The sequence below is a fragment of the Gracilinanus agilis genome, chromosome 3 (genome assembly GCF_016433145.1).
Source record: "Gracilinanus agilis isolate LMUSP501 chromosome 3, AgileGrace, whole genome shotgun sequence".
Lineage (NCBI taxonomy): Eukaryota > Metazoa > Chordata > Mammalia > Didelphimorphia > Didelphidae > Gracilinanus > Gracilinanus agilis.
The window spans coordinates 418,930,672-418,953,767 of NC_058132.1; the positions used below are offsets into that span (position 1 = coordinate 418,930,672).

A 23,096-nucleotide genomic window follows, 5' to 3' on the forward strand; every position below is an offset into this window, starting at 1 on the left:
TCTTCCCTCTGAAGGGAAGATATCAGGTAGGAAAAAGAGCAAGAGATAGATGTCAAAGCTGCATAGCAGGAGAAAGAAATTCTATTTCTTACCAGCTTTCCTTTCCCTCTTTCCTCATGGGACAGGTGCAGCAGCAGATGGAAGACCTGAGATAAAAGGTTAGGATGCTCCTCTTTGCACTGGAGGATCTCTTACATTCTGGTTGGGAGATCATGCCAGTGTCAGGAGAGGGAAAGTACCTTGTGCTGGCATAGATGGAAGCTTTTGCTTTGGGGCAAATGGAAGCTCGTTCCTTGTTGCCTTTCCATGGGAGGATGTGGTGTGTCTGGCAGAAGATGGAAGGCACAAGGCAATTTGGTCAGAGGAATGTTTAGCTCATCTTTTCACCTGAGGAGGTTGGTATTGAGGTGGTGGCAGAGAGTAGTGTGTTCCCTATGTAGGATGAAATCCTTTGGGGCAAATGGAAGACACCCTGCCTTGCCACATTCTCTGAGGGGTTTTTGCTGCTCCCAGGAGAAAATAGAAAGCACAAGGTGCATGTCAGAGGAAATATCTAGCTTTTCTCTTCACCTAAGGAAGCTGGCAATGAGGCAGTATATAATCATTCAAATTTTGGAGATGAATACATCCAAAAATAAAATAGGATTTTGGTTTAGAAATAGAATTTTGTTAAACATTTTTCAAATTATCATATGAATACTGAATGTAATGAAATACTTGAATCACAGAAATTTCTAAATGAAAGAGGCTCAAGCTTCTTGCCACCACTGTGCTAAGGAAAACTTTGCCCTAGACTTTTATCTTGAGTTTCTTGACACTGCTTAAAGCAAAATAAGGCTCCTTCATCCTAAAATGGCATTCATTCATAATTCAAAATCATTAGCATATGTTTTTCCTGTTGTCCAAATGACCATACTTTTTAGGCAAATCTTTTCTTTTAGAGAAATCCTGACTTATTGTAGGAAAAGAATCTCACAAGATAAAAAAGATATAGATAGATTTGCAATAGGTACCACCAAAGTAACCAGACTGATGAAGTCACAGATCCACTTAAATACTAAGGCACTGAAGAATGCTTTAAACAACCATGATCTATACAGGAATCATAATAATATTAAATAAATATACACTGCCCTGGAAAACTTGGAGTTATCTAAGTAAATGTTTTCAAGCACTTTTATTTATTAGTATTATAGCAACTACTGTAAGACCTGAAATTGAGTCTTTTGAAGCCTGTGAATGGCATACTCCTTAAGTGGGAGTTGAATGGCTCTTCATGTTTGTATAACATCCATCATTATGAATATCCTTTAGTATATAGGGTGACACTATCAAGCTACTACTATAATACTCTTCAGTGTATCCCTCATACATAACTGTACCTGTGTTTGTTGAAAGAACTTAATGACAGGATGGAGTCAAGATGGCAGAGTAGCAGGAAGAAGTACAGCCTAGTACCAGCACCTAATCTCCTCCACAGGAATCTAAAAAACATGCCAAAATGAATTCTGATTGGGGAAAAAGTCATAACAAACCATATTTCTAGCCATGGCTTATGGAAACAGACAAAGAGGTTTGTAGACCCCTGGAATTGAGTCTGGTCAGAAGTGTGCTGTGTCTGGAGCATTTCTGCACTCAGAGACTGAAAAAGAGCTAAGATTGATGAGCACTAGGGAAAGAAACACCAGGCAAATAGAGGACTATTTTGGTTGACAGGGAAGCCCCAGATACAAACTCATAAGAGAATGTCTTGTAGACATTTATGAGCAAAGTCTCAAAGAAAATATGCTTTGTACACAAGTCCAAACAGAATTCCTGGAAGAATTAAAGCAAGAGTTAAGAGTAGAGCTAAAAGTGATTTTAAAAATTAAATGAGAGTGATAGAAGAGCATATAGGGAAAGAATTTAAAATTATGGAAGAAAGATATGAAAAGAGAATTAATATCTTGAGACAAAAGGAACAAAATCTTACTAAAGAAAAGAACTCACTGAAAATTAGAACTAATTAAATAGAAGGTAATGACTTGATGAGACACTATTGAAAGCCATAAACAAAAAAAAAAGAATCTAGACATCATATTTCAAGAAATCATAATAGAAAATTGCCCTTAGAACCGGAGGACAAAACAGAAATTGAAAAAACCTTTCAGTCACTTCTTAAAAAAAATTCTAAAGTGAAAACTTCTAGGAATATTACATCCAAAAACCAGAGTCAAAGAAAAAAGGATGGAAAGAAGAATACAGTGAAAGAAGGCAGAAGGGTTAGGAAGAATAGGGAAAATCATCTCAAAGAAATTCAGTGTTCAAGTTGAAGTCTATAAAATAAGGAAGAGGGAACAGGAGATAGAATATCTAACACTTGAACTTCACTCTTTTCTAAATTTTTCAAAGGAAGAACACACTATGAATTTGAAACCCTGTGCCCCCTTTTATGATTATAATAGTATTAGTCTTCATGATTATTTTAATAACATAATCATTAGTTTTGAGTGAATAGCCAAAGTGATACAGTTTGTTTTATAAAATTATAGAGATTAGCTAAGAAAGTTACAGTTTAGGGTGGTATCAAATCTTGTTTACATCTTTTGACCTTAAGCTATAGCCAAAAGCTACCACTAAGCCCACCACACCCTGCTTTGGGTGCAAGCTCCGGATGGTCAGGAAAGAGGTGGAGCCCTGCCTTGGGTAAGGAGGTGAAGGCCTACTTTAGGTGAAAGTTCAAGAAAGTCACACAGGAGGAGAGCCCCTCGTTTTTCTAAACTTCTGATTCCTAATATTGTCAGTAAAAGACACCAAGAGTGCAATGGCCTTTGAAAGGTCAGCAATAATAATAGACTTAAGTTCTACCCAAAATGATCTTTTACATTCACTAGCTTGATCAGCATTAATTAAGAACCACCTATGTGAAAGATAGCAGCATCTTTTTCTTTTCTTTTCTTTTTTTTTTTTTTTTTGTATCACTGTCACTACATCTTAAGAATTCTCTCTTAAAAAAAAAAAAGGCTGTCTTCGAAGCCTTGAGGTCTCTGGTTCTGGTGGGACCAGGGTCAGGCTTTATTGTAGGGTGGGCTTCTTCTCAATAAACTTATTATTTAGCTTGTGGTGTGATAAATTTTCGCCACAACACATATACCCAGATGGATATAGAAAAAACGTTTCACCCAAAGGAGAAAAAGGAAGGAAAGAGGTTAAAGGAATGGGAGGGAATAAGAGAGTAGATGAAGGAGGGGCATCTGATGGTGCAATGTATAGAGTGCAGGGCCTGAAGTCTAATCACTTTCTTGAGTTCAACTCTGGCTTCATACATTTACTAGCTATGTGACCCTGAGCAAGTTACTTAACCCTGTTTGTCTTAGTTCCTTATGTTTAAATTAGCTGAAGGAAATAGAAAACCACTCTAGCATCTTTGCCAAGAAAACTCCCAATGGGGTTACGAAGAGTGACCCAACAGAAACAACTAAACAACAACAACTGAATTAATCCTAAAGAATGGGTGAGTTAAAGAACCAATCATTGAAACAAAAATAATTTCATTAAAGATGACAATGAGACAATACACCAAAGTGTTTGATATGATGCCAAAGCAATATATCAAGGAAAATTAATATCTTAATACTTTTTCATCAATAAAAGAAAGATCAACAAATTGGAATGAGGGGATGCCCTTCAATTGGGGAATGGCTGACAAACTGTGATATCTGCTGGTGATGGAATACTATTGTGCTCAAAGGAATAACGAACTGGAGGAATTCCATTTGAACTGGAAAGACTTCCAGGAATTGATGCAGAGTGAAAGGAGCAGAACCAGGAGAACACTGTACACAGAGACTGATACACTGTGGTAAAATCGAATGTAATGGACTCCTATACTAGCAGCAATGCAAGGCTGAGGGACTTATGAAAAAGAACACTATCCACATTCAGAGGAAGAACTATGGCAGTAGAAACACAGAAGAAAAACAACTGCTTGAACACATGGGTTGTTGTGGATATGATTTGGGATGTAGACTCTAAAGAACCACCCCAATGCAACTATCAACAATATGGAAATAGGTCTTGATCGATGACACATATAAAAACCAGTGGAAATGTGCACTGTCTTCAGGGGTGGGGTGGGTGGGAGTGGGTGGGTGGTGGGGTGGGTGGAGGGAAGAGTAAGAACATGAATCATGAAACCATGGAAAATTTTTCTAAAAATTAAAATTAAAAAAAATTGGGCATGCAACTAAATAAATTAGAAAACTAAAAAATCGCATCCCCCATTTAAATATGAAAATAGAAATCCTGAAAACTAAAGGATAGATAAATGAAACACCCAAAATGGTGCAAAAACACCCAAATAAACCAAATCTGCTCTCTGTAGAGAAATATTTGTTAATTAATTAAGAGCTCATTAGGAAATAGAGTTAATTAGCAAAACTTATTGATAAGTACATAAGAGAGATGAATGAGTTGGGTTTCTTTAAATCTGAATAGAATCTGAGAGATGATTGATGGGAGAGAATTTTCCCATGGAGCTTTGGGAAAGGCAGTTGGACCAATGGATCTTCTTTTGGGCTGACCTGGTTCAAGGAAAGTTGTCCAAGAGCGGCTCTGTGAGTTTGGAAAATCTTAGTGTATTCACATCCTGAAAAAAACCATCTTATCAGGCCATATAAGATTATTGGGTGAAGTCCCTGTGCTTGCCCCAATAGGTGGCAGCAAAGCCTGACCTGTCTGAGTGGAGAAGGCAGTGGAATTTCTGACCAGCTGGAAATCAAATCTTAGCATCAGGAAAAGTAACCCTGACTTATTCTTCTCTATTACAAGTTTATATTTTATATTAAGATAGATAGTTAAGGATTTGGGGTTTTAGATAAAAAGGATGAGAGGATAGCATCAACTCTGTTCGAGGGAGAAGCAGGTACTCATGGGCCAGATTGGTTATAGAGATTTAATAGAACAGGGATCTTACATAAACATAAGAAATACTTTTCTACCTGTCTTCCTACTTTCCCTTCCTTAATTTTTATACCTATAGTAAATAGAGTTTTATATAACTGGCCTAAGTCAAAATTCTTTACACTGATTTGAGAAGCCATCTTTCTCAACAATCAATACAACAGCCTGTTACTCAAGACACAGGTACTATCTATACCAATACCAATAATCAATAAGGGTTCAATATCCTTACAATACTTCAGGCCCCTCAAACCCACTGAATTAACAGATAAACTTAGGAGCTGGTCTTCTTTTTTTTTTTTTAATAGAAAAAAATTATAAACCATTGGTAGATGTAATTGAAGAAAAGAAGGAAACCAAATTACTAGTATCAAAAATGAAAAAGGGGAATTTATAACCAATAAAAAGGAAATAAAAAATGATTAGGAGCTACTTCACCCAATTATATGCTCATAAAAAGATAATTTAAATCAAATAGATGAATATTTCCAAAAAATATAAATTGCCTAGATTAACAGAATAGGAAATTGAGGATTCAAATAGCTCTGTCTTACAAAAAGAAACAGAATAATCTATAAATGAATTCCCTAAAGCAGAAAAAAAACAAGAGGCCCAGAGAGATTTATAAGGGAGTTCTACCAAATACTTAAAGAATAATTAATTCTAATATTACATAAACTGTTTGAAAAAAACACAGATAAAGAATACATCCTGCCAAGTTTGTCCTATGATACAAATGCGGTCTTGATATAGAGTCAAGGTTAATCAAAATAGAGAAAGAATACTATATGTCAATATCCTCAATCAACAGCAATGCAAACATTTTAAATACATTAGCAAGGAGATTACAGCAACATATCTTACTGTGACCAGGATGGATTTATACCAGGAATGCAGGATTGGCTCAATATTAAGAAAATTATAAACACAATTGATCATGTTAACAAAAATAACAACAAAAATCCTGATTATATCAATAAATGAAGAAAACACTTTTAACAAGTAACAATACACACTTCCCATTTTTAAAAACAAGAAACCAAAGAAACAAAAGGAGCTTTCTTCAATATGGTCAGTAATATCTATCTAAAACTAAGAACTAGCATTTTCTGTAGTGGGGATAAGCTAGAGGCCTTTCTAATAAGAAAAAGGATAAAGCAAGGGTGTTCTTTATCACTATTAAGACTCAATATAGTGCTAGGAATGGCAACCTTAATCACAAGAAAAGAGAAGAAATAGAAGGAATATGAATAAGCAGTGACAAACATTACTATTCAGTAACAAAATTATTACTTTTTATACATATCATGATTTACTTATAGAACCCTAGAAAGCTAACTAAAAATCTAATTGAAACATTTAACAAACTCAGCAAAGTTACTAGGTACAAAATAAACTCACACAAATCACCAGTATTTCTGTATATTGCTAACAAAATACAGTAAAAGGAGATAGAAAATAACCACAGAAAGCATAAAATAAGGCTTTGGGAAATCTACCTACTAAGATATTCATAGTAATAAGTGAATAAAATTACAAAACACTATACAAATATAAATTTAAATAATTGTAGAGACATTAACTGTTTACAGGTAGGACATTACAATAGAAAATAAAAATAAAAATACTACTTAAAACAATTGACTTATTCAGAATATTAGTAATCAAACTATCAAAGGATTGCCTAATAGAACTAAAATAATAATAATAATAATAAATTCACCTGGAGGAACAAAAGGTCAAGAATATCAAAAGAAATGATTAAAAATGGGAAAGAAAAAATGCACCTAGCAGTATTAAATCTCAAACAAAGACATAATTATCAAAACAATTTGGTTAATAAAAGTTGATCAGTGGATCAGATTGAGTACATAATACAGAGAAGCAAACAGGCATAATAACCTAGCAGTCTGAAGAAAACTAAATCTAGAACAAAGGCACAACATAAACAATTAGATGAGCATAAAAGAAATTCATTGTCAGATCCATGGATAGGGAAGAGGTTTATGATCAAATAAGAGATTAAGATCAGAGTATATAAAATGGACACTTTTGATTTCACAAAATCCAAAAGCTTTTGAATAAACAAAACAAATGTAATGCAGCTAAAATTAGAAAGGAAATAGAAAACTGAGGGGGGGGGATTTTTTTGCAGGTCAAGGAAGAGGAAGTAAATTGGTGGGACCATTTGCAGATGTTAGCCTCTTTAACAGACCTGTGCTAGAACAAATTTGAAAATTTACACTAGCCAGTTCCCTTTTCTTTGGTACCCCAAGATTAATTTTTGATTTAAAAAAAAGAGTTTTGATTTTAAATTTTAAATTACAACCAACCTATCTCACCTTCTGATTGAATTAAATTGCAATTTAACCCACCTGATGATTGAATTAAGAAAACATAAAGCCTGTTGCTTATATGTAAACAAACTACTTAAAATAGTGGGATTAAGGAAAGATAGTGGTGGATATGCAAATTATGTTGTTATCCTAAAGGTCTTGTGGCTCCCGGCATTCAGAAGACCTCTAACTGGAGAGTGTGAAGACGGGATTAATTCTTCCCCTGTTTACTTTTAGATTTAATCACCAGGGGACAGCTGGGTAGCTCAGTGGATTGAGAGTGAAGCCTAGAGACAGGAAGTCCTAGGTTCAAATCTGACCTTAGACACTTCCCAGCTATGTGACCCTGGGCAAGTCACTTGACCCCCATTGCCCACCCTTACCACTCTTTCACCAAGGAGCCAATACACAGAAGTTAAGGGTTCAAAAAATAAAGAAAGAATAAAAAAATAGATTTAATCACCAGAAGCATTTACACCCCCCACTTTAAGCTTAAGTGGGGGGAGGTCTGCAACCCACATGCTAAAGTGGGTGAAAATTCAGAAAGGACTAATTGCCCCCTGGGCAGTCCTAAGAAAATTCTAAAACTGCCATTGGTCTACTTAAAGTGGATGGAAGGCACAGGAAGTGCCGCAAAGAAGGGTCTTTAAAAGTGGTTGTGACTTTCTGTGACCAGCACTTTTTTCCTTCGAACTTAGCCTTGGGGGAACTCTGATTTGGGATGGATCATTTGACATAATCATCTTGTACCCCTAAAAATCTTCTAACTACAGGTGCATACAATATTGCACCTTCTAAGAGGAAATTTACAATAGTTAGAGGGAACTAGAAGAGAGAGAAAGCAAAGCCAATGTTTGCTAGGTGCATTGACAAAAAGCCAATTAGAGGGCAGTCCCCTTTGGCATAAGAGTGTACATTCAAAATACATGTATTCAATCCCCTTCAGTTCAATCAATTGCACTCCAAAGTTCATTCTGGATCTCCTTGATGCAGGGTAGGTTTCTGCAGGAATCTTTCTCCAAACAGTTCATTTTCTGTATTCAAGGAGCTGGCAAGCTTCTTTCCCTGAAATTTTTCTCAAACAAATTTTAAATCGTGGATACAATGGTCTTTGGAAATAGATGTCACTAAAAGTTTAAATGAGTCACAAAAGAGAAGGGGCTTTTTTCTCATGGAATCCAGGGGGAGAAGGTGTGCTTCGGCCTGGCTCTATGGCTTTTGATTCTTGGTCCAGCTCTTGGTTCTTGGACGGGTCCTTAGAGGAGACCTGCTAAGATAATGGCCAGCCACATGTGGCTAGAGGCCATTTCTTTCTCTGGCTTGTTTTTTTATTATTTAACAAATACTTTAAAATTAAGATATAATCTCCAGTGAATTTTAATCTTAACACAAGACAGGTCTTTTGCCTGGTGAGTTTTAATTTGAAATTAACTAGTGCTTACATAGGATGGGCAGTTTTGGAAGGGGTGCTAGGAATGCCCATTGTTTATTTTATTACGCTATTTGTCTGGAATTCCTAAGTCAATATCAGATTTTCATTACTATGATGTCATAGGATTAATTATGTATGTCTTTTGTTTTTTTAGGAGGGAGTTCAGAGAAGAAAAACGAAGTGATGTGAATAGTAGATTTTAACAGATGATGGCTTCAAATGGGTTTTAGGAATCTATGAAGAGGAGTAGGGGCAGTACTTGAGATACAGGTAATAAAGGTCATGAAGGAGACAGGAGGAGATGTGATCAAGGGTACCAGGAGAGATGCAAACTTCAACAAGAAAAAAGAAACCTCTTTTCTTTAGGACTGAAGGGAAAGAGGAAGTTGAAGACACTTTAGATTTAGTTTAGAAAATTTAGCTATTAATCAATCAATCAATTAATTATTATTTATTATTAAATAATTAATTTAGTTTAGAGAATGGCAAAAGGGAAGCTGAAAGATTTTATAGATGGCCTCAATATTTTCAGTAAAAAGAAAGGACATATCATTTGTTATTAGTAAGAATAAAGAGAAAGAGATTATGGACCTAAATGAACCAATGCAAAGTGAAGGAAGCGGAGCCAAGAAAAAAAATATACATGACTACAACAATACAAAACAGAAGGAACCACACAGAAAAAAATTAAAAGCAAATTTTGCAAAATTATAAAAATGATTATGGCTCAAAAAAAATAAATATATGAGAAGACATTCTCATCTCATCTCTTTTTTAGAGATGGGACATCCATGAGTTGTTGCACGCCATACATATTTTCAGACTTTTTTTTGAGGTATTGATCAGTTATGCTGATTTTTTTCCTTTTTTTTGTTTTAAAATATTTTTTGTTATATGGCATGACTCTCTGTGAAGGACGGAGGAGTAATACTGAGGAAAACTAAAGTGAAGTAAAAAATTCAAAATATACCAATAAGAACTTATTTTTAAAAAAAAACAACTGTGTATTTCAGTAAGGGCTCAATTGATTAGATATCACAAATCTGTGGTACATCCAGTTAGTCCAATTTCATGATTTCTTATAGCCATGTATGGTAGCTTGGGAATAGGAAGTGAAGACGTAGGTTATATGAGCTAGCAGGGTTAAGGGCTAGTGAAGGGAAGAGGAGAGGAAGTAATTAAAGACCTGAGAATGAAGTTTCATGAGAGGATAGAAATGACTGGTGAAAGGGTTAAGACTTAGTAGGGAGGAAAGTGAAGAAAGAAAATAATGTGGGAGAACAGAAAAGAATTAAGAACTAAAGGATAAATATAAGTAGGAGTGGGGGAGGCACTGATCAGAGTTAGGGGGAATTCAGAAAAAAAATGAGGATAAATTTAAAGTTCAGCAGTTTAAAAGAGCAGATTGGAGGGAAGGAAAAAGGAAACTGGATCTGAAGATGCAGGGCATGGGTTTGAATCCCAATTCTGCTAGTTAATACCAATGTGACTCTGGCTATTTAATTCCATATGCATAAACAAAAAAATTAAAACAATTACTCTTCTCAAAGAGCTTACATTCTGTTAGTAGGTAGGAATGATGTGTACACAGAGGCATATAGATGATTTGAAGAGGGAGACAGAGGGAAGGGGAAGAGAAGGAAGTATTTATATGGTACCCTCTATAGAGTGCTAATAACTGGGTATAGGGTGGGTGGAATAAGGGAAACATGTCCTCTGACCTTTTAAATCTTTTCTAAGATACAGTATAAGAATTCAAGAGACTAAGAGATGAAGAGAGAGTGCATTCTAGGAATGGGGAGCAACTTATGTAAAAGCACAGTGATGGGAGAATGGAATATCAACTTTGAAGTACAATATGGACAAAATTTGTGTATGAAGCAGTATTAAGTAATACTGCTTACAAAGTAGATTGGAGTTAGACTTTGGAAGATCTTAAATGGCAGGCAGAAATATTTTTGTTTTATGCCAGAAATAATAGTGAGCAATTAAAATGTTTCATTCATTTTTTTTTAAGTTGTGTGAGTAATATGGTTATACCTGTGGCTTTGTAAAGGGAGACTTACATAGCTTTTAGTTGTGCGATATTATGTTTCCATTTCTTTGTTTTCTCCAAATAATATTTAAAGTCCCTTCCAGCTCTAAATCGTATCCTATATAACTCTCCCTAACTTGTTCCAGTATTCTCCTGTTATTTAAGGAAAGGATGACTGCTGTCAGGCTTAGAAGTAATCCTGTGGGTGACTATTCTCAACATTATAGATCATGAGGCTCTACAAGTGTGTCATATTAACAATTAGCTAGTAATTTCAAATAACTCTTGGCAAAGACATTTACCAATATGGTACTAATAATAGTAAGAGCAGTTAGTACAAAATATTTCTAACATAAGGAGAATACACTCCCACAAATACAGCATCCCTGGGAAGGATGGGTTCAAACTTAAGAGTACAATGGTAGTGAGACAGAGGTGTACTAAAGTAATTCAGGATTATTTATTTTCTGAGTTCCAAATTTTAAACATAGTTCTGTTTGATTTCCTTGCAGCGATTAATTCCAAATATTAAAGAAAGACCTGAGAAATCTCAAAGAAAACAATTCACCTAATTATTCAGAAACTTAAATTTATAACTATCTAGAAAGATAATATTAATGAATTTTCATATATATATGCTCTTTTTTGGCCTTGCAAACTCAAAGGCAGAATTTGGCATCTTTTATTGAAAAAGCCCCTCAACTTTTGCAAATTAAGAATGCTTTAAAAAGAAATGAAATGGCAGTATAATAAAAAGATTTTAAAAGGATTAGGTATTTATTTTATGAAAGAATTTAGTACATAATTCCTTTAAATTATGATCTTTTGTGTATTTAAAATTTTGATTAAAATATCTACTCATCCATTATTTATATTACCTAAGGTTGTATTCAGGTAGTCCCTATAATATAGTGACAAAAATTTTTGGAATATTCCTGGCTTTATAAGATCTACTTGTAAAGGTTAGCAGCACTATTATAAAAAGTGAGGATAATTACATTATTACAAATAGATGCAATTAAATTTAAATATTATTTATTCATAAACACACAGCACTATATTAACATAAACATTGTACTTACCAGCCAAAGCAAGAATATATTCCTGAAATCTTGTTCCAATTCGGTTTGTGGCAGTACAATTATACCGTCCAAAGTCACTGTCAGATGTAGGTGCAATCTTAGTTTTAAAAAAAAATTAAAAAAAAGAGATACATTTTGAAAGCATGCTCTAAGTCTAATGCAGGATAAGCCACATTTGAAATATAATTCAGTTATGCTTTCCTGTATTTATTTATGTTTGGTAAAAATAAAAAATTACAGGATATTTTAGAATACCATTTTTCTAAAAAGGATGATTCGCGTCAATGTGTTGAGATTCCCAGGAAGGAATCTTTGATAGTTGTTTTTTAAATTTTTACTCTATGTTTGTAACTAAAGACATGATCAATATTCAGGAAGGACTCCACCAAATTTTAATTAGACCTACTTCCTGAAGTCTGTATTACATTTAAACCATAGGATTGGGAAGTTAAGCTATTTCATTAAAAAAAAACAAAACAAAAAAACAAAAACTCCCCAACTCCCCAGGAAGGTTTCTAGGCAAAACATAAATTGGAAATGTTTGTTTAGTAATCCTGACAATCTCTGTTACAGTGTGGCACGGAGGAGAGAGGGCTCAAATGGTACTTGAATTCATATCCTGACTTTGCCACTTATTGCCTGTATGATGTTAGACAAGATGGTTTGTGAGGTCCCTTATAATTCAAGATCTATGATACTAATAAATGCTGATTGATTGATTTTGTGACCATCTTGATATTTAAGTCTAGGTTTTTAAAAATTGAAATTGAGCTCAATTCCTATTATTTTATTTCTCCTGAAAATGAATGTGTTTGAAATTCTTTGAAATGCATTTAAATTTCATCTGAAATATATAATTAACCTATAAGCTTAGTGCTCAAATTCAATGGAAATGTTTGCCAATAGAAATAGACTTAATTTTCACATCCATAGCTATCATTAGGAAAATGTGTGCGACAAATTACTGTTAACTTCAACTTTAGGTTAAAGACAAAACCAGAAATATTTGTCTAATAAAGAAATAATATTAAGTAAAGTTTACATTAATTTTGAGAAGGGAAAAAACTACTTATGTTAATCATATTCCAGTCAGTTATTGATTAGTAGACTGCCAAACTTGGCCTTCAAATGTCTAATATATATATATGTCATCTTGTTTGAGTTCTCTTTACCTACTAATATGATTTTTTTTTAAACCCTTATACTTCGGTGTATTGTCTCATAGGTGGAAGAGTGGTAAGGGTGGGCAATGGGGGTCAAGTGACTTGCCCAGGGTCACATAGCTGGGAAGTGGCTGAGGCCGGGTTTGAACCTAGGACCTCCTGTCTCTAGGCCCGACTCTCACTCCACTGAGCTACCCAGCTGCCCCTTACTAATATGATTTTTAAATATTTGTTTTCTGAAATTTTTTGATTTGTTTGATCTCTTTATATGTTACCTCAGAAACCCTGTAAGTTAGTTACAATTATTATCCCCATTTATAGATGAGAAAATTAACACTTAAAGAGGTCTGATGACTTGCCTATGGTCACATAGCTGAGTAAGTATTTGAGGCAAAATTTGAACCCAGGTCTTTCTGTCTCCAAGTCCAGCACTTTATCTACTGGCCTAGTTGACTAAATAATGAATTAATCATTAATACTCCCAAACCCTTGAAGTTTATACAAGGTATTTCTTATGTAAGTTACTGCTATTTTCATATGTAACCAGTTTGGTTGCCAAGAGGGCCAGAAAAGAAATACTTGGGTAAAGAAAACTGAAAAAAAAACAACAAAGGAACAGTCTTTCAGAGAAAATATTGAGGTGATACACATATTGTTCTGAGGATGGAGAGCTATTCCTCAGATGTTCTAAGAGAATTTCTTTGAAGTCAGATTGTGGGCCATTTGCTTATTTGCATGCAACTGCTTTGAGTTCTAAAGTATATAACTGAGAAATTATGACTCAAATAAAAATGAATGATGTTGGGTTTTTTTTAAACCCTTACCTTCCATTTTGGAATCAATACTGTGTATTGATTCTAAGGCAGAAGAGTAGTAAGGGCTAGGAAATGGAGGTTAAGTGACTTACCCAGGGCCACATAGCTAGGAAGTGTCTGAGGTCAGATTTGAACCCAGGACCAGGCTCTAGGCCTGGCTCTCAGTCTACTGAGCCACCCAGCTACCCCCAAAACTCGTATTTTTTAACACAAATTTCTTGACTTCTTGCTGCATTTTTGGCCATATCTCTTCATTTACATATTTGAAAACTTGAGGTTATCTTTGATTCTTTTTTCTCTTTCACTTCTAACATCCAGTGATCAAGTCCCATCAAATTTTTACTTCTTCAGGACTCTTCTTATTTACCTCTTCTTTCTATTCCAATATTTACAAACAAAGTAGTTACTGATTTTCACTGACTAAACTATTGGAATAACTTCCTAACAGATATTTCCACTTCTACTCTGTTTTCCTTTTTTATTCCAACTCACAGCAGATTAACAGGCACACAGCTAAAGAGTTTTACATACATTAAAACAGGCAGCGATTACTAACTCTCAGTTCCCATGCTAAAAGGGGAACAGCCTATCTCAAATAGTAAATCATAATATATCTACAATTTTATTTGTCCTTTAATATAGCAGATTTACCTAATTTTAAACTATCTTTGAAAAAAATTTTCATTTGCTGAGTGATGGAGCATGGCCTTCATGACTAAGGGGAAAGAACACTAAAGATATCCAAAGTCGTCTTTTGGAAACTGGCTCTTTACAGATTGATTCCTTTTGGCACATTAAGAAGTAGACGATAAACTTTTAATGAAATATGTGACTCCAGGTCTAATCTTCTCCTAGGTTAGTATTTTTAATTTATTCATCTGTAAGAGGGCAATAAATAATACCCTGCATTCTACATAGGTATTTATATGATTAATTTATATTAGTAAGTACTTCATAAAGTACAAACCATTACATAAATGATATTATTATATTAGTATGAACATAATCAAAATTTTATTTTAAAGTATATTTTAAAATTATGAATTGGAAAAAATATACATTATGTATGTATGTTATATATACATTTTCTTTATATACAGGTATGTATACTTTTTTACATTATATATATATACATGGAAATGTATATTTGTATATATACATATACAAAGAAGATGGGAGAGATTGAAGAAGAATCATGGCATAATCAATGAATGATCTGGATTAAAGACTTGATTGAAAATTAATAGTTGTGTGAACTGGGAAAAATCTTAATTTCTCTGAGTCTTAGTTTACTCAACTGTAAAGTAAGTGAGTTGGACTCAGTGGCCTCTCAGAGCTCTTTTATTTATGTGATCTCTGTGTCCCAGAAAACTTTCTAAGTTAAAGACAAAGCAGTCTGCAGTTAAGGCAATTTGCTTAAGTAGTTTAACTTGGAAATAACACAGAACTACCAAAGTAGTCAGAAATACCAAGTCTTTAATCAGGAGAAGGATAGGTCCCACACCCTGGGACTCTGGGAACGTATCCCTGGGGGAAGGCACCACACTAGATGCTTTCTCCAAAGAGTAACAGAATTTGGGCTTCTTTTATACCCTCTGGAGAATTTGGTCCAGCTAGCCTGATAGACAAGCTGCAAGCAGGCTGCAGAGGTCAACTACAAAGAATACAAACAGAAAGGGTCAAACCAAAAGCTGGGCTTCCTGAGAGAGGACTTTAATACAATGGGAGAAGCTTCTAAAACAAATAAAAGTACTCAACATTTGACTATATCTACTCATTGCACCCAAACTAGGGTCCCCAAACACTTTAAGGTCTATAGTTCAGTCCAAACAGATGTGCCTGGTACTGGAGTTCTCAAGGGGCAGGGGCAAACTTGAGGTCTTCAAATTTCAACTTGGGGTATCCAGATTTCAAGTTGACAGTGGGATGGGGTGAGATTTCCCACCATTTAAATCATATTTGTGTATACACATACATCCATATACATACTTATGTATCACACATGAACATATACCTGTATTATGCTATTTATTAATTCATTGATGGTATGGGCAAGTCAACAAATGCCTAAAACAATAAGCTTTTATTGTGACACATTTTAAATCATATCATAGAAGATTCAAGTAGTTAGAAACATTAGGACAGGGGAATGTTTCAGAGAGAATGCCCCAAACTCCATTTATTAAATTTTTTTATAACAGTTCTCTCCTCTCTCCCTCTTTTTATAAGATGAAAAAGTAAGGAAAACAAAGAATGAAGTCAACATTCAGCATCTCCCATTGCAATATATTATTTGAAGTAATATAATCTTCTCTATTACTATATTAATTTTTAAAAACCCTCCCTTTCTCAGTCTAAATAGAAGAGAGGCTTATGATATACCCCATCTCCTCACCAACACCAATATATTTGAATAATTTCTTTCTCATAGTGCCCTAATTGCAATAAGTAATATAATCTTGCTTCTTCCCCATATGCCTTACATTCAGTTTTTAAAATTATTCAGTCCTGCAGTCTCTCTGTTCCCCAAATGAAGCTTAAATATGGGGGACAATATCTTAACTCCTTTCAGAAATTAAGAAGCCAACCATCATTCTTAAATGTATTTGGTCTTCTGTACTTGCTATCAAAGGCTTTTCTCAGCTCTGATTTTTTTTTTCAATAGGAATGCCTAGAAGTCCTCAGTTCTGTTAAAAGTTAATTTTCCCACTCCCAATTTACCTTACAAGCTCAGTTATTCTAGTGAACAAGCCATTTCTTTTTTGCCTTTTGTTACAGTGTATTAAAATCTTTTATTTCCTATCCATCACTGATGCATAATTCAAACACAATTTTGCTGGAGATCTTTGTTATTTGCTCTATTTTTTTTTGGGGGGGGGTTGTTGTTCCTCTGCCCTTGTAATACATTTTCTTGGAACTGGGAGTTCAGAAATCCGGCAATCACATCAGTTCCCTCCCTACTAAAGATGTGTGAATTTTATCTTTTTTGCTTTGCCCTATAATACCAATACTTCCATGGCAATTAGGACTTCTGGACATAGGGCATTCAGTTTATCTTTTCCTCACATAATCTTCTAAAAGCCTAATAATTCTTAGATTAGCTTTATAAACTGTTCTCTGGGTCATTTTTTTTACAGAAAAATTCCAATTAAGAATGTAAAAATTTTAATTAAAAATTACTGTAATAGTTTTTGTCATATCATTGGATTTATTTGAGTTTTGTTTTCTCTGATGTTTCTAAGACAGTGGATAGAGTGCTGGACTTGGAGTCAGGAAGACTTGAATTCAAATCCCACCTCTTGCTGCTCTGTGTGATTGGGCAAAATTAACTTCTCTAAGATGCAGCTTATTCTTCTAATGGAGAATAATAATAGCATCTTCCTAGCAGAGTTATTGTGAGAATAAGATGAAATAACACATATAAAATGCCTTGCAAACCTTCAAAGTGCTCTATAATAGCACCAGCTGGTACTATTCTTTTTAAGGATGTCTTGTGCTTTGCAAAGTATTTCTTTCTGTTCTAAATTTTATATTCTACTCATTATCTCATCTTTTAGTTCCTTTATTCATATTTTCAACCATATTTAGAATTGTTTTCAGGGATTCTGGTAGTTATTGCTAAACTAATTTTTTTTACTCTTTTTCCTCTGACTTTGATCCTTTTTTTTTTTTTCCACTGTGGGGCTATAACTTCTGACCTTTCATCAGTTGATTAGTGGATGATGAATTTTAATGCTGCTGCTGAAAGACTCCCCTAGATTACGATGATGTTGGGGTGGTTGGCAAAAATCTTTTGTGGTGGATGGCTGTGGACATAGCAACATGAGTTGTAAGAAGCCTGGAGTAGGGGGTGGGAACTGGCAAGCATGAAGGGAATAGAGTACAAAGGGAGGGGAGATCATATAGTATTAGTCTCTGTTAGGGTGGTTGGTGATCATCTTGGTGGATTGATTTTATTATCCCCTGTTGAGTTTTCTGCTCTCTCAGGTCCATACTGGATACTGATACTTAGAGCCTATAATGCAGAGGTGGAAGCTCAGGGCAGGATGTGAGCAGGTGTGTAGTTAATATAATGTGGAGCTGAGAGTATAGTCCTGAAGGTTTTAAAATAATTTTCCTGTGAGTCTTAGCTTATAAGAATTTTCTTCTTTTCTCTTCTGTTTAATTATTATTCTTTATTTTGCGTGTGTGTGTGTGTGTGTGTGTGTGTGTGTGTGTGTGTGTGTGAATGGGAACTAGAAAAATGATTAATCTTTTACTTGGCCATATTGCCAGAAGTGTATCTTCATAAAACAAGAGAGCATGCCAACACCTCCACATTAGAGCCAAGTCAACAAGCAATTATTAGGTGCCTATTTGCTCAGCATTAGAACAACACCAAGTTCTAGATATGCAAAGAAAAATAAAAATAGAGCATCCCTACTTTTTTGTTTTTAATGGGGGAGACAATGTGGAAATGATTACATATGAATAAGATATAAATTGGAGATAATCAATAGATAGAGGGCAATAGCATTAAGGGAGATTGGGAAAGGCTTCTTACAGAAGGTAGTGTTTTAGCAGAGACTTGAAGGAAACTAGGAATCAGAAATAAAGAGGGAAAGCATTTCAGACAAAGGGAAAAGTCCCTGAAAATGCTCAGAGTCAGGAAATAGAGTGTCTTTTGTGAGAAATAGTACAGAGGCTGGAAGCTAGTCTCACTAGATTGTAAAGTATGGGGGATGAGTTAGGTGTAAGAAGACTGGAAAGGTAGGGCAGGGTCAGTTCATGACGGGCTTTGCATGTCAAAGATTTTATCCCAGAATTAATAATATTGAAGGGGTGGTAGTGGTGGAATGTTGTGAAAAAACCAGTCCTGCACTTTGGGAAGATCCATTTGATAGCTGGTCAGAGTGGGGATTGGAATGGGGAGAGATGTGATGGAGGAAGGCCACTGTCATGACCTTGAAGCTGGGTGACTAGAAGAATAATGTTGGCCTCCATAGTAATACAGAAGAAGAGTTGAGGGTAATGATAAGCTCAGTTCGGGACATTCCTACGGGACATCTACTTCGAGAAGCCCAGCAAGCAGTTTGTCCAAAGTGACTTTGGAGCAGGGGTCGGCAACCTTTTTGGCCGTGAGAGCTATAAACACCACATTTTTTAAAATGTAATTTTGTGAGAGCCGTACAGTGCTCACAGTGCCGTTCCTGTAACAGTGCCTGAAAAAAAAATTGACTTTATGGCTCCTGCAGAAAGAGCCATATCTGGCTGTTAAAAGAGCCAGATATGGCTCGAGAGCCATACGTTGCCGACCCCTGCTCTGGAGGCTAGGAGAGAGGTTAGAGCTACATGAGTAGTTATGGAAGGGATCGGCATGGAGACCATCACTGAAACCACCGCACTTGAAGAGAGTGCTAAATGATCTTTCAAGAGAAAAAAAGCAGAGCTCCTAGGACAGACCTCTGAAAGATGTCTGTCCTTAGTGAAAATGACCTGGTTAAGCCAAGCAAGGGAGACTGAGGAGTGGTCAGAAAGGTAGGAAGGAGAACTAGGAAAGAGCAGAAAAAGAAAATAGAAAAAAGAATGTCAGGTAGGGGATCAACAATGGTAAAGACTGCAGAGAGATCAAGAAGGATGAGGACTGAGAAAAGACCATGAGAGTTGGCAATTCCGAGATCACTGGTTACTTTGGGGAGATGTAGGTATATTTGTCTGCTTGGAAGCTCCTCTGTAATCTCACAGGAAGGGAAAAAGAGAGAATTGGCTAGTGAGGCCTTCCTGACTCCAAGCTCAGTGCTCTATCCACTGTGTCACCTTGCAGCCTCCTACATATATGAAGGTCATTTGAAGCAACTGGAAATGTTTAGCCTGCAGAAGACTCGGGGAATATTTATAAGTATATGAAAGGCTGTTACAAGAGAAAATGAATAATTAATAGAATGAAAACCATTTTAAATTTTAAATTCTTACTCCATGCCAGGTCCTAAAAGAAAGTCTCTAACTTCAAATAATTTAAATCCTAGGAACAAGAAGATATCACATCAGCACATGGTGGTTAAGGAAAGGTATTTTGGTTTGAGAATTCACCAGGATGGTGAGTGGTGCCATAAGGTAGTTGATTGACATGTCCTTTCCAGAAACATTGACTTTGGAAGGCAGAACCAGAGTGATCAGAGGAAGTTGCAAAAAAGGTGAATTCAGATTTGACATGATGAAAAACTTTCTAATAAGCAGTTATCTAAAATGGAGATAAGTTGTCTTGGGAGATGGCGTGTTCTTCTTAGTTTTAAGTCTTCAAGTGAAAGCTGGCTTTTGGGGAAACTCAAAGTGGCAGTGTGAAATAATGGACTGAGAGTAACCCTTGGAATCAGGAAAACTTGGGTTCATTTCTGCCTCTTGTATATATTGACCGTGAAACCCTAAGCAGGCCATTTAACCTCTCAAGTACCTAAGGCTATAACTTGCAATATATGTGCCAAGCTACATTTATAGAGAAGATCTCTTCTCCATACCAATGAAATCACAGGTACTGTCAAAGAAAGAAAAACAAATATGACTAAAAAAATTAGTAACTTCACTGTCTACATTTGTGAAATATATTTCAATTATTTTATGTACATTTGCCTTGTAATCATGTATAATTGCATATTAATAATTTTTATGTAGGCATTCCATGAAATTGACTTAAGAACACTTAATAATCTATTTACATTTAAATACTTACCTCTAAAATCATCTTTCTTCCTGCACTGTAAGTCTTTAAATTGGTGATATTTTTGGATGGCAAAAATAATTTTTCTCTACTCCAAAGGATTGATGCTGGTGGATTAGCTTTCACATCACAACTTATATTGATGGGATTGCCTTCCCAAGAATAATAAATTGTTTGGTTTGATACAAACTTGGGAGCATCTGGAAAAAATAAAATTAGCTTATACTCTGCCTTTCAAAAACAAACAGATATTTAAACTTCAGGGGCAAAATTTTTTACCTGGGCAAATAAAATTCTTATTGATGCTGGTACAGATAGCATATTATATTATATAGTGATTATCACAATAAATGTTGGACTTTTAGAATAAGTATTTTTGATGCAGAAACTGTTACATAAAAATATAAAATGATATGTTACTAGAGAAAACAAAAATATTTATTAAAAGAAAATTTTTTAACCTTCAAGAATATCAATTAAACAAAGCTTGAAAACCAATTTGGTCACAGACCCTCTGGAGCAATGGTCTGCCAAGGGGTTGAAACTTGGAAGCACCTGCTGTTGCAAAGGTCTGAGCCAGCAGTGCTGGAGAAAATACATTCTGAATTGCAGTGCAGAGCCAGAGACCTACAGAGCAGGAGGAGTGAGACAGGCCACTGGATACTGTAGATGTTCAGCACTCTACCAAGCCTGAGAGAAGGAGTGCACAGACTTCAATGGGGTCAGAAACCTAGGTTGGTGAACTGTGAATTGCCCATTGTGGAAGACCCAGCCCCTAAAGAAGTGATTGATAAAGCAAATTAAAGGGGGAGCAGGAAAGGGAGGAACTGAATGTAAAAAGATTGAAAGTACCAAAGATTTCTAGAAGAAGAAAATTCAAAGGTCTTGAATATAAACAGGTAATTCAATAAGACAAACAGTAGGAAGACTAGAAGGAAATATGGCCTCCATCTCTAGCAAACGAGTCCAGTTATCTATGAATAAATACTGCAAAATAAAGGAAAATCACCCAACATTTGAGAAAGAAAATTGTGGAATTTGAGAACATGGAACCACAAACCTTGTACCTGAGTAGTTTAGAAGAGAAAAGAGAATTATGCGACCAGAATTATGTTTTAAACAGCAAAAATAATGAATTTCTATTCAGAAGAGAAAAATGTGAATCTGCAGGGAGAACAATAGATTGGGAAAGCAAATACTCAGAAATGAAGGATGACTTAGAAGAAGAGAAGCCAAAAACAATAACATGAAAAGAAAATGTGCAGTAATATCATGGTAGGTCTATATCCCAGAGAGATCAAAGAAAATGGAAAATGACCTAAATGTTCAAAAATATTTATAGCATCTCTTTTTGTGGTGGTACAGAATTGGAAACTGGGGAGATGATCATCAACTGTGGAATGGCTGAAAAAACTGTGGCATATGATTGTGATGATGTGCTATAAGAAATGGATTAGGAAGATGATTTCAGAAAATAACAGAGCAAGACTTACATGAACTGATACAAAGTGAAGTGAAATCATTGTATATAGTAACAGCAATGTTGTAATAACAATCAACTGTGAAAAACTTGGTTACTCTGATCAATACAATGATCCCAGATAATTCCAATGGACTCATGATGAAAAAATGCTACCCAACTCTAGAGAAAGAACTGATCAACTCAAAAAAAACCTGAAGTATAATTTTCTCATCGCCTTTATTTTTTTTGCTTTTTTATTTTGCAACATGACTAATATGGAAATGTTTTGCATGACTTGACATGTATAACTGAAATAATTTTGCTTTATTTCTTAGAGGGTAGAGTAGCAGTGAGAGGGAGGGAGAGAATTTGAAACTAATAATTTAAAAAGAAAAGAATGTTAAAAATTAATAAATAATATGTTTTTCAAAGAAATAAAATGGGCTCACAATGCAAGGAAACCATACTGATGTTGAAGGCAAGATGCATAGAAACAACTTAAGAATTATAGGTCTCTCAGAAGGAAAAAAAAACCACCTAATACCACAATGAAAGTAACAATAGAAGAAAATTGTCCAGAACTTCTGAACATGAAATTACAATTTAAAGAATTCACAAATCCCCTCTAGAAAACATCACCATCAAAAACTACAAAAAATTGAAGGGTGCAAATTCTAAGATAGTTAGTGCTTAAATGTTTAACAATTCAAAATGGAAACAAGTTCTAGAAGCCATCAAAAGAAAGACCTTCAGATACAAAGGAAAGGACTTCAAAATAACACAACTATTCTGTACCCACTAGAAAAGGGAAAAGGGAATAGAATGAGTCCTAAAGAGCAATGTAGCCCAGGATGACCCACCCTGAGAATATGAGCTTTTAAAAGAAGAGTTTGAAATATTTTTAGAAAGAAAAACAGAGGGGGTAACTATGTTTCTCAGTGGATTGAGAGCCAGACCAGAGGTCTTGGGTTCAAATTTGACCTCAGACACTTTCTAGCTGTATAATCCTGGGGCACCCAAGTAATTATCTTTAATTCCCATTTCTGACTTTTTTTGAGATAGATGTCTAGCAGTAGGATTTCTGGGTTAAGTAATTAGGGACAGCTTAGTTACTCTTTAAACACAATTCCACATTT

At 35.0% G+C, this 23,096-nt stretch overlaps 1 protein-coding gene across 1 annotated transcript in view; it reads right to left on the reverse strand.

Moving 5' to 3' along the window:
• The window catches only part of NCAM2 (neural cell adhesion molecule 2), a 250,727-nt gene that overhangs the window by 125,272 nt on the left and 102,359 nt on the right, over positions 1-23,096 (reverse strand). Inside the window, exons 9-10 of the mRNA XM_044669242.1 lie at positions 20,511-20,698; positions 11,827-11,923 (exon numbers count right to left, since the gene is read on the reverse strand). Coding sequence (XP_044525177.1) covers positions 11,827-11,923; positions 20,511-20,698 — 285 coding nt within the window. The remainder of the gene's footprint in view (positions 1-11,826; positions 11,924-20,510; positions 20,699-23,096) is intronic.